General features: G+C 41.4%; 1 protein-coding gene across 2 annotated transcripts in view; it reads left to right on the top strand.

The window, feature by feature from the left end:
* Nucleotides 1-12,642, top strand: part of slc4a11 (solute carrier family 4 member 11) — a 103,927-nt gene that overhangs the window by 22,007 nt on the left and 69,278 nt on the right. The window contains exon 1 of one of the 2 annotated variants that reach the window (XM_070842608.1): nt 688-828. The exons of the other annotated variant lie outside the window; for it this stretch is intronic. Coding sequence (XP_070698709.1) covers nt 792-828 — 37 coding nt within the window. The 5' untranslated portion in view covers nt 688-791. Of the gene's footprint in view, nt 1-687; nt 829-12,642 lie in introns of those variants that run through there. 2 annotated transcript variants of the gene reach the window in all.

The raw sequence follows: 12,642 nt of genomic DNA, 5'->3' as shown, positions 1-12,642 counted from the left end.
AAATCTTACAAACTGGTCCTTTTAAAATAGTAACAAATTACTTTTAAATTGATCTTTAAATTGATTTTGTCCAACTAAAAGTTCAAGATGAAATAAAACTGAGAAAAGAAGCAAACCCTCACATTTGAAAAGCTGGACTAGAGCCAAGATCAGAGCAAGACTATGAACAGCGTCCGAGCATTTATGTGGGTATGTGTGAGAGAGAAATAACGCTTTCATTAGAAAGACTTAAACATAAATGCATGCATGTTGTGTGAAATGATCAAACGAACACGTTTCGCTCTCGCTCCATCCTCGCTTTGTCCTAACACAAGGCAGTAGGAGTGTGCACGTATCGCTGTGTGTGAATGTGATTCGCTCACATTTATGGTGACACTAGTTTGGTCAGTCCAACCTATGACAAAGCCACGGCAACCAGGTGAGATGTTATGGCCGACAAGAAGACGACATGTTGCGTGTTGGGTTTGCTGTGTTGAGAGGAATGTGTTGAGGAGGCGTGTCCTGACGTGCGTTTTGCCTTGCTGCATGCTGGTCTGCCATAGGCTGCTGACTGGTGAGCTGGGTTAGCGGGAAAGAGAAGGCACTAGGACCCAGTGGCGAGACGGTGAACAGGCAGGCAGAGTGGGGCTGAGTCACTGCATGTGTCTGAGAGGCAGTCAGAAACAGAGCAGAGCAAGGGAGCAGAGGTGATCTCACACTCATCAGCACAGGATAACACAACTATGATGGGTTGACTTGGGGGGGAGGCGGTTGGAGAGAGGAAGTGTGCTTTCCCCACCACTTGCTCAGCTATGGAGACCAACAAAGTTCTTCATTTTGTGCCTTCGGGTAAGTGGATCAAAGCTCTCAGAGCTGCTTCTCAGCTGAGCACGACACAGCGTTCAGTGGGAGAACCTTGGGGTTCCCTACCTAGTGAAACCTGAGAACCCCCTGTGAAAAACATGTGCAGCCCACCTCCACTACCACTCTGAGGGACGGCAGATGTTTGGGCGTGCATGTCTTCTACTGTACATACTTGGTGTTTTTTGTGTTTGCTCTTTTTGTGCACTTAAGCAATGTTCTGTTTGTGACAGAAATCCGTTTTTTTTTCCCAGGGGAGGTGGGGTTGTAAAAGCGTTGTGCTTACAGAAATGCAGATGTGTTTTTTTTTGTTGCATTTTTGTATGAGTGCGTGCTCGCCGATTTTCTCTTTTCTTTCTTTCTTTTTTTCTTCCTCTTGTTTGTCTGGTATGCGACACGAGAGGTTCCTGTGTTGTATTTTTTCAGTTCAGGAACTGAACCTTGAGAAACGATTGCATCGCAAAACCCACCCAGAGAAAACCCGAGTACCTGTCGAGCGAAGGACAGCTGGAATGCAGAGGAAGCCTGGGCTCATAATGCACTTTCTCATGTGTTGCACTGACGGGGCTTGTGCAAGTGCGCTTGCTAGACAGAGAGAGATTGACACAGCACAAGAGACAGTGTGTGTGAATGTGCACATGTATCTGTGTGTGTGTGTGTGAAATTGGGAAGAAAAAAAGATGTGTACAGGCATATATCGGTGTCTGTGCATGTGTCTGTGTGTGAATGTTTGAAACATGCACGCTTGTGTGTGTGTGTGTGTGTGTGTGTGTGTGTGTGTGTGTGTGTGTGAGATAGATAAAGACAGACAGATTAGTGTTGGTGACAGCCACAGGAGAGCAGCGAGTTCTCCCCGCTCTGAAAGTCCTCTGAGAGACCAGAGCCCATTTGGAGGTGTGATGCGGCTGCCTCCTCACATTCATTTTGTCTGGGAAGGCAGAGTGGGATACTGCGTCTCAGTGTGTGTGTGTGTGTAAAGTGTGTGAATGTACGATGAGGGATTATGTGGGATAATCTAGGTGTGGGAATATTACCTTAACATATGTGTGTGTGTGTGTGTGTGCGTGTGCGTGCAACCGTGTTTTTGTTCATAGTCCACAACCCTTTGTGTGTGGGATAATGTGTGCAGAATTTCTGTGTTTGCGTGCATTTTTGTGTGTATGTATTTATCAGAGTTCAGTCGTGCTCTGGTGAGATGTGAGTGTGTGTGTGTGTGTGTGTGCGTGAGTGTCATGCGCGGTGCACACTAACTACATCTTCGAGTGTGTGTCGGGGTGTGATGGACACTGCTGTGGCATGCCCTCTGAAGAGTAATTTGCATTCATTTGTTTAGTGCTGATTAGATGCGGAGAGGGCAGGTTTGATTCTTGCAGCAGAACAATTTGGTTCTGTGAACAGAAAGGTGTTCAAAAGGTTCGGTACCAATCACAGGAATGATCGAGGTTTGAACAGAGGTATTGATATCTAGTGTCTCATCCATTTACATTACACTTGTTTTCTATGTCATGTTATTTAACCTTGGCTTTAAATGCACATATTAACATTTTACTACCCAGCAGAAAACAAGACCAAAATATTGTATATCTGCAGGAATTTGATGGAATTATTGATCACCACCAGTGACTCAACAATTACTTTGCCAGAGGATTAGATTTCTTGCTTTCCAAACTGACTTTACTGCCCTCTGTATTTTCGATTAAAGCAGAGCGAGCTTTTCTGCGCAGCACCTTTCGGCATACGTAACAGGAACATGTTGTCCATCAGAATGGGCAGCTGAAGCAGCCCTTGAAATTACAGAACAATGTTACAGAACATGTTTTTCTATCCGTGTTGTCATCCACGAGCATTAGCAAACCCTTAGTGGAGCATATTGCGAGCAATCTTCTAGATCACGTCATTATCTGTGGCAACCTGCTGACAGGTGAAGGAGCAGCTGGCGCTGTGGGAGGAGGTCAGGAGATATGGGATTCACTTTATGGAGCTGTAAATTACCACAGAGCTTCACCGTGTGATTACACAATGTAATAATACTGCAGCGGGTTTCTGATCTAATACTGAGGTGTAGATCATTTTACCTTTCTGATTTTGTTTGTTTGCTCTCAAAATGGACAACAACAAATTACTGCAGCTTGTCACAATGCATTGTGGGAGCGTATTTACATATTGTTTTAACTATGAGAATTAACTATGATGCTTTCCCTTGGATTGTTATTGATGATCAGTAGTGAAAAGGTCATATTTGAAATAGGAATGGGCAATAATTTGGTATTATAGTTTATCGACTCTTAGTTGAATCATATCTTGAGCATACATTTGTACAAATTCTGTTACCCATTAAGATTATTAAAAAATAAATTAAAATAAATTAAAATAAAATAAATAAATTACAGTTAAGAACAATTAAAATGTGGTAATTGCAGTTCTTGTTTTACACATGTAGTTAGCTTGATTTAATATAATGTACATTATAACAGTGGGACACATATTACTTCATCGAGGATCATTTTTGATCAATATCATGATATATCAATATGCAATATATATAGATATATAGATATATCATTCTTATTAATATGATGATAATTTAAACTATATGACCAAGCCAGCAGTAAAAATATTCAGCATTAGCATTTAACTAAAATGACATAACTGCAATATAGCAATTGTTTTAGGGTGGTAACTAACAGCTATTTTCATTATTGATTCATCAGCTGATGATTTTCTCAATTTATTGATTAATGATTCAGTCAGTAAAATGTCAGACAATTGTGAAAAATATAGGCATCACAATTCTCTGAAGCCCAAAGTCATTTAAGACAAAAAAGAAGCAAAGTCTAAGCTGGAACGAGGGAATACTTTGTGTTTCTGCTTGAAATCTGACCTCAACAATTAATTGATTATAAAACATTTTGCCAGTTATTTTCAGTTATTGTCTGTCTTTCTGTGCTTTCAAGAGCTCACTCTGTCTCTAAAGTGTTTACTAGAAATAGATCAAAAAATGTAATAAGTGTAAATCCAGCCCCTCAAGCCACATTTTTCAGTCTTTTTTTTTTTTTTTTATTGTTCTGATGAAATATCATAATCACAACAAAAAACTGAAAGCTCACAGCGTCATGCTAGCAGGGTGTCAATCCTCAGGTGTGACAGACAGCCCGGTAATCAGTGTTGCCGCCGTGACCTGCAGAGCCACAAAATATCAGCATGGAGGACACATAGTGGCTGTGTAAATTAGTAGTTCGACCATGTGGAAGTGGAGGTGTGTGTGAGTGAAGATGGATGACGTGTGCCTGTGTGCATGTGTGTGTGTGTGTGTGTGTGTGTGTGTGTGTCTGTGTGTGTGTCCTGTAGAAGTGACAGTGATCTCTGATCAGTATTCACCACTGGCAACAGATCTCAGAAGCTCCAGCCTCTGAGCACAGCCATCTGGGCAGAGGAGAAACAGACATCGACACGCACATACAAATTATTATACAGTACAAACACACACACACACACACAAACACAAATACACACCATCGCTGAAAAATCACCAAAACACGTCCATGTAAGACACGACAAGACAGCCGCACGCACAAGTGTATTCACACATATACATTGTTGGAAAATGTACACACACACACTAATTTGCACACACGCAGAAGTACACACTCGCACCAACTGTGTCACAGATATTGTCCATACACGCTGAACGTAATTATATACACAATTCATTCTATCTACATAATTTGTTGGTTTACACACACAAAACAATTATGTAGATGTGTCAACACAGACACTCATCATGCACAGTTCAAGGAACACAGAATGAAGACCACACATTCATTACAATTACAACTCAGCATCACTGACACACACACACACACGCACACACACACACACACACACATTTGTCTTTATATCTTACTCCATCTTCTTTTTTTTGTTTCATCATTCTCCCTCTCCCACGCATACATTTTCATACATACACACTCTTTTATCTGGATATTTGAATCCATAAAATACACACTCAAAGACTCCCACATGGACAGATGTTTATTACTGGGGAAAAGAATAATAAAATAGGCAAAAGACAGTGATATAAAAGTGTGTGAAGCAGAGAGTCTCAGGCCTGCAGTGCTCGCAGTGTGATGAAAACACTTTCCTGTCATTTAGGCGGGCAGTGCAGTCAGCATGCGGCTGGTATCTTTGTGACGTCGTGTTAAGCTTTATCATAATCACAATCTATTTAATAACCCAGTGTAGCAAAAATGTAGAGCAATTTGTCAAGGTGATGAATTGCTGACAGTTTATAGACAGATGCTGTGCGACATCAGTGTGTGTGTGTGTGTGTGTGTGTGTGTGTGTGTGTGTGTGTGTGTGCCCCACTCGGGCCACCCCCGTCAAAACAGGCTAAACACGCCACTGCATCAGTGAGGTGCAATTACCACAACAGCAACTGTTGCTCCTAATAGCAGGATGAATAATGATAATAGGATCTCCTCTATAACAATATGACTAATGTTCTCTGCTCTGCTCAATATTTGAAACAACATTTATGTCTTAAATGTTTGTGGCAAATGAGGAGGATGTGAAAAACATTTTTTCAGCTTTATTTTTGTGGAGGTTAATAGTGCAGTTCTGCATTACCAAAGCCGCACTTTCCCAAGATGCAGTTCCTCACTGTGTTTTCCCCTGTAATGCAGCTGTTTTGTATTTTGGTGGCTCACAGTGCACAGTGCACCCATGCGCTGTGTCATCCCTTTAGTAGATGGCGGTCTGCTGCTGCATATTCACACTTGCTTGTCTGCATGTCCTTGATGAGAATTTTAATTTCCTCATCTGAAAAGCGTGGTGTGGCCTCTCTACACCATTACCAACCTGGCAGTGCATCGAAAGGAGACGCTCTAATTTGACACCCAAGCACCCAACACACACACATTTCCTCATCTTACCAAGTTGTGCGTTATTCCATGTGTGTCTCGATACCACAAGCCAAAAAACGTGCAATTACTTTCACTGTATTTTACTCCTGTGTCCTTCCCAATCGTTAGATTTATTTATGTTGACATCCAGCTCCCCCCAATGCATCCCCATTATTCAATCAGAGTGAACAAAGTTATAGGTTTGCGACCCCACTCTTTGTCTTTTTTTTCCGAAAATCATTATCAATCATCGTCACTTATCATCATACAGTCCATATAATCAGCTGAAAATATTTAAGCAGCCTATATCAATTATCGTTTTACTGTTTTTAGCAACTTTAAGAAATTATTTCTGGATCACCCTTTGGTTCAGGCAGACCCGTCACTGACAGGAGTCTCCTCTCACAGGTAATAAACATGCCATTCACTTTAATTAAATAGAACAAAGGAAAAGATAGCCTAGCATATGCTGACTCCAGCCAACTTTGCCGGCCCGTCACTTAACGTTAGCTCACTGATTTGACAGGATTCGGCGGTGGAGATCATTACACATCCACGGCAGAGATGGGAAGTTCATGAACGAGCTTAATGGAAGCACGGTTTCCTCTACGTGCACTCAAACGCACCGCTGCGACATAACAACATGTGAAAACATCTGTGACATAATCAATATAATCGAGAAAAATATGACAAATCCAAACAAAGAAGTCCAGCAGAAAACTCTTTGTATCTCTTCTATTTCTAGGCAGGCTTTGTAGTTTAATAAAATCTAGTTTGTTCTCCGGACTGTTTACTGTTTGTAGATGGAGCTCCCTGCCAACCCTCCAGATTCTCCTCAATGTCACATTTTTCATTGCCTCCTTACCTCCTATTCTCCCAGCTCCACACACCGATAGCAAAAATGACTCCATAAATTCACTAGAATGCAGCACAGCACTCGATAGACAAAGTGAAAATGAACTTAAACAGAAGTTTAATTGGATTATACATAATATAATATTATCAAATGTGTATTTTCAATGTGATATCAGTGTTTTGTTTTTACATTGGTAGTAGGTGAAGGTTACTGGACCATGCTGAAGGTCAAACAAGGACAAACAATGTGTGTAAATGAAATAACCTTACAACACATACAATATTATTTGGGTGATTAAGCCTGGTTAGACTGCTTAATGACAAATATAAAGAAAGTCCTGATCCACTTAATCATGTACTGTTCTTGATGCATTCTTTGTTTTCAGAGCACCGCCAGTCTAACTAATCTAGACTACTGCAGGTGGCTGCTTCTTGACTTAATTCAATTGGTGGTGAAGGAATGCAAGAAATTTGATTTAAATCGCAGTTTCCTTTTCGGAGGGGAAAACCCTCCAACTACCGGCCAATTTTTAAAAAGATCATTCGCCAAAGCCGCTCAGGGAGACATTGGGAGCGCTTGGTTTGATACATTGGATCTGCCCACCAATACAAACACAGCAGAATCATTGTGGCACATTAATGAGATAACACAGAGCAGTGAGACAAGATCACGGTCTTCATTAGAGTGAGTGAGAGAGATTAGTCAATTAATCGATTTGTTGATCGACACAAAATTAATCTGCAATTATTTTGATAGTAGAATAATCGCTTTAGTCATTTTTCTAAGTATTAATGCCAAACTTTTAGTGGTTCCACTTCCTAAATGTTAACATCTTGTGCTGTTCTTTGTCAGATATGATGATACTGAACTGAAGTGTGAGTAAATAGGGTTCGGGTTAGACATTTGTTAAATTCAGCTTGGGCTGCGGGACATCGTAATAACCTTTTTTTTACTGTTTTTTTGACATTTTGTAGACAAAACAATTAACAGTAGTGAACATGAACAAGAAGTGACCACAACTGCATTGTTTTTTTGGTCTTTGCAGTATATAGAAGATGAAACGTGAAGGATTTGGGAATTACTAAAATCTTTTCTGAATGACATCCTATTTAAACAGTCTTCTACTCTTAGCCCCGTGCTCAAAAATAGCCCTGCGTCATCTTAATTTTGTTAATTTTAGAAAACGTTTAATTCCACGTGTCTGCGTTGCTTAATAGCCACAGCACAAAAAGCCTCTGTTGTTGTCGTCTATTTTAACGGTCAGATAAAATGGGGTTTAAATGCTAGTGTGCTACATCCTAGAGGAACAACCAGTAATCATAACTGCAGTCAGACTAAATACAGCTACTCCAGTACAGTTATTTTTAACCCTGATTATAAAGGCACTAAGTGTCACAGTCATTAATGGGGAGGTCCTTTTCATTCACAAAATGTATAGCGCTGTTTTTTCTGGTCTGCTTTGTTTTTAGCAGCAGATTACATGTTTGAATTTATGAGCATTTAATCGGTTTTCCGTGGGCGCAAGTGGAAGATGAGAAACTGATATTAGGAGCCTTTTAGTGTACATTTGATCTACTTTAATTTGACTTCACACAGAGGTCATGTCTCAACGTCATTCAGAATACAGTAGAAGCTTTTAGCTCAGAAATAAAGCAGATTGTCGGCCGCCATTGTCTCTAGATTTAATGTAGAGGATCATTTACTGACTCACAGAGACGAGCATGTACATGCACATAATCTCTGACACGCCATGCACACACACACACACACACACACACACACAAATGAATTTTCAACATATAAACACACATAAATGCACATGTTTAGAAAATAGGAACCACACACAGTGTTGGTGGTCCCCTCCTGTCTTTGGTTGTGTTATGCCGCTCTGGCTTGCAGTTGTCTAATTAAGCCACAGTTTACCGCCACCCTGTAGCATGTACATACCCATTTACTGCAGATTAAAGCTTACTCTACAGGTTACTGCACAGGAAGCAGTACAGTGCACTGACGACTTATATGTTTCAGTTCCTATTAAATAAATGCTGCTGTATGGTCTGCTAAGGCTGCGCAGCCTTGCCAGAACAGAACAATTTGTACTTTGCAGGGTACTTTGCAGTAAATTAAATTTAAAACCAACAAACAGAACACAACAGAGTGGCAGACATGCCTGCTCCCCTCCTCTCGATATGTACACCCCCCCAACATAGTAATTATTCCAAGATGTCTGAGAATGCCCATTCATGTCGATGAATTCCCGAACCTTGATTGTAAAGCTTTCCTTCCTCCAGAAATATCAGTGTGCTAAATAGAGTGTGGCAATATGTATAGCAGGTATAATGTGGACTCACAAGGGTTTTAGCACACACACACACTCACACACACACACACACTTTATTATAATCTCACTGACTCACACGCATGAGCATGCAGACACACGCACACATCTTATCATATGTGACCCAGACAATTCAAACAAGATATGTTCTGAACTGCCCAAATAAGTTGCTTCACGTCGTACTGCGAGTCCTCCAGACATTTTCTGCTTCCTGCTCAGACTGAGGTTATTAATGCCAAGCGGCTGCTTTCATACAGCTGGTGAATGCTGTGTTTGCATACATGGTATGTATAGTCTTTGTCCATAAAAAGCATTTGGTACGGTTCCTTTACACCGTGTCTGATGTCCATTTTGTCCTCGTTTTGAAATTTTCATCATCGACATGCTGCAGCACCAAACTGACATCCATATTCCTGCACGTTTAGTGTTTGTTAGTATAATGTCTGTATTTAAGGTCTGCCTGAGTAGTATGGTGTTGAGAATAGATGTAAAGGAGTGCAACTTTAGTCTGAACTGGGCTGCCACGCTCTTGTGTCCTAACTGAGTGACGTACAAAGGGCAAAAAGATCTCACAGTGTGAAGAGAAGGAGACAAAGAATAGACAGGAGACTACACAAACCACCCACATCCAGTGTCAGGTGGAGGATTGAACAAGACAGCTAGTAAGACATAGCAGTAGGATAATAAACTGGAGAACAGTAGGCAGCCAAGGTTGCTTAATTTGAATTCTGCCAGTGTGGTGTGGGATACAACTAAGCTAAGCAAAGAGACAGCTACTGACCAGGGCAGGGCAGGGCACTGACACTGCTGAGGTTAGTGGTTTGATTCTCACCGGGGCCCCAGCATACAGTATGAGCTCTCAGTTGGAAGGCTCATTTTATGTCCAACGACCATTACATGTCATGCATTTATCTAGTTTAAAATGCCATGTCCTCTGTATGCTACTGGAAGACATTGCAGCTGAATCATAATTCCAGATTCTGCATGGGGAACGTGCAGAGTGCACACACGTAAGGACCTCACATAAGGTCTACTGACAGACATACAGTAGACGAGACTTTGTGCAGGCATTTTCTCTCCTGCTGCCTCATATCGATTCAGCTGAAACTGTGTGTGTGTAGTTCTGTGGGGGGACACCACAAATGAAAAGCAGTGAGATGTGCTGCTGGATGGCGGGCGGGCTGGAGCAGCATACAGTAGAGGGTTGTGTGGCGAACAGCAGACTTGAAAGGGAGATGGTGGCCTGGCTTTAATCGAGCCGGAGGAAGAGGGGAATGTGCAAGCAATTAGCAGGAATCCCCTAGCACTCGTTTTTTTTTTTTTCTCCCCCCCCCCCTGCATGAAAATCAAGGCAGCCAATTTCTTCAGCGAGCGGTTGGCTGGTGTGTGTGTGTGTAGTGGAACAACACCCTCAGTCACTCACTCACTCCCTAGCTCATCCACTGCGTGGCTTTCTCACTACGAGCACACACACACACACACACACACATACAAGCACACAGCAGAGCATCCCTGCTGCAGCACCTGAGCACAATCCCATACCTGTGTGTAACTGTTAGGGATTGAGAGAGGACAAAAAAAAAAAAAACAGGAATAAAAGAAGATGAGAGGAGAGAAAATTAGAGGGTAAGATGTGAAAAATGGAAAATGAGATGGATGAAATAGATGGACAGAGGACACACAATAAAAAAAAAAAAAAAAAAAGGGGTATGAAAATGATGAAACGCCGGGGGTGGAGGGACTTAAGCATGTTCCTGCGCTACCCTCAGTCACGATGCCGTGTCTCGCCGCACCGCAGACACGGCAGGATTCATCTGTGAACTCGCGGTAGCCAGCTCACTATAACTATCAATCCCTCTCAGGTGAAAGGACCAGGGGATTACTGCAGAGCTTTTCAGTCCACAGACCTGACGCCAAGAGACAGGTCTAACATTCATGAAAAAAACAGAGTGGGAAACAGAAATGCTGCAGGACTGAGTTTTTGCACAAATGTAAATTCTCAATCAGACAGTTATTCAAAATGAATCACATTGATGGCAAAGCTGGAGTGTTCATTTTTATTCTGTGGTCGAGCTCTGCAGAGCTATCTGGCTGTCACAGTATGAAATATTCCTGTTAGTTCTTGCCTCCTAAAAATGAATGACATCAAATTTGCAGTGTTGTTTTGTTGTGTTTTAACTGGTTTGGTCAGGTTTGCCTGTGGCGCTGTCCTCTGAGAACATGTGGGCTTTGCTGCACCGTAGCCTGAAGGGGCTCTGCTCTCTGTCATAGCCCTTGACAGATTTGCATATGCATACATTGAACAAACACCACAAATGTTAAAACTCATCTTCTCTGAGACCCGTTAGGACAAATTACACACACTGATGTGTGAAGGTGTGGAAACGCACATAAGCACACACACACACACACACACACATCAACAGCACGCGCCCACGTTGCCGTCCAGCATCAGCCCAGCCAGAGTCCACCTGCATGCCAGACAGCTCACTCATAGCCAACCCCATGGTCAAGGCTTCGCTGTGACATCATCAACGTCAGACAGCAGCCCGGGGACACAGCTGTCCGCAGCGGAGCCAGCAGCTCTTCCCCTTAATCAAATAAAGCCATGTTTTTATTTTTCTAATATTTCGAAAGGAAGCTCAGCCAGTGTCTCTTGTGTGGACGTAAATGTAGGACGAATGACACTGGCTGGGCATTTTTACATAAGCACAGTGTCTGAAATAAAAAGAAAATGTCATGGATTAAAGATCAGTGGTGAAAACTAGTGCACGCTGAATGTGTCCTGGACGAGGAGACTTCAACTTTTATTGTGAGATTTTGACGTTAAGAGTTTTAATTATTCTTTTTTCACCAGTCACTTGTCACAGTGTGGAGTTACAAACTTGAATTTTCCTCCTAACAATGTAAGCCTCCCTCACTGGAAACAAGGGAGAGAGCTCGCTGCAAACATACGGTTCATTATACCCTTGAGTTTGAAAAAGGATTTCTACCAATCTGCTTCAAGGAAACCGAAGCACAAAAAGATTTTTTTTCCTGCAGATGTGACTCATTGTACTTCAAAGTTCTTTAGAGAAAAAGCACCCATCAACTAATGTGGTATTTACCTCAGATGCCTGGCTGGAAGACGGCGCAGTGCAAGCCTGTTCAGTTTAGTGGAATAATTTAAGGAGTTAATTAGCAAAACATGATAACCTACAGATAACATTGGTAATATCTCCAACACAGTACTGTACATGTGGTAAAATGACAGCAAAACATCATTTACAGCAAATGTTTTTGAGATTTTTTTGGTGAAAACCAATAAATAACTGACGTTAATTAAAGCTTATTATGAACGTCCTTGGAAAGATAAGATAAGATATTCCTTTATTAGTCCCACGACGGGGAAATTTACAACATTACAGCAGACAGGAGGAGATATGAAAAAACATTTTTACAGTTAAGACACAGAAAGTAGAACAATAGAACAATAGAAATATATAAATATATATTATAAATAAATAAAACATTCAGTTATGTATTACATAAAAAGCTGGAACTGGAGAATGGTTGGCAATTTTGCTTGAAAAATGGTCATTAATCAATTCTCAAAATATGAATTAATTAATTAGGAATGTTTTGTCCATTAAAGCACCAGATTCAGAATCATTTTGGTTGGTAAAAGGGAGAATGGAGCTCGTTTCATTCCCACTGCATGCGCTACG

The sequence above is a fragment of the Pempheris klunzingeri genome, chromosome 13, assembly GCF_042242105.1.
Source record: "Pempheris klunzingeri isolate RE-2024b chromosome 13, fPemKlu1.hap1, whole genome shotgun sequence".
Lineage (NCBI taxonomy): Eukaryota > Metazoa > Chordata > Actinopteri > Acropomatiformes > Pempheridae > Pempheris > Pempheris klunzingeri.
Note: the sequence above shows the minus strand (reverse complement) of the source record. Positions and strands in the feature narration are given on the sequence as shown.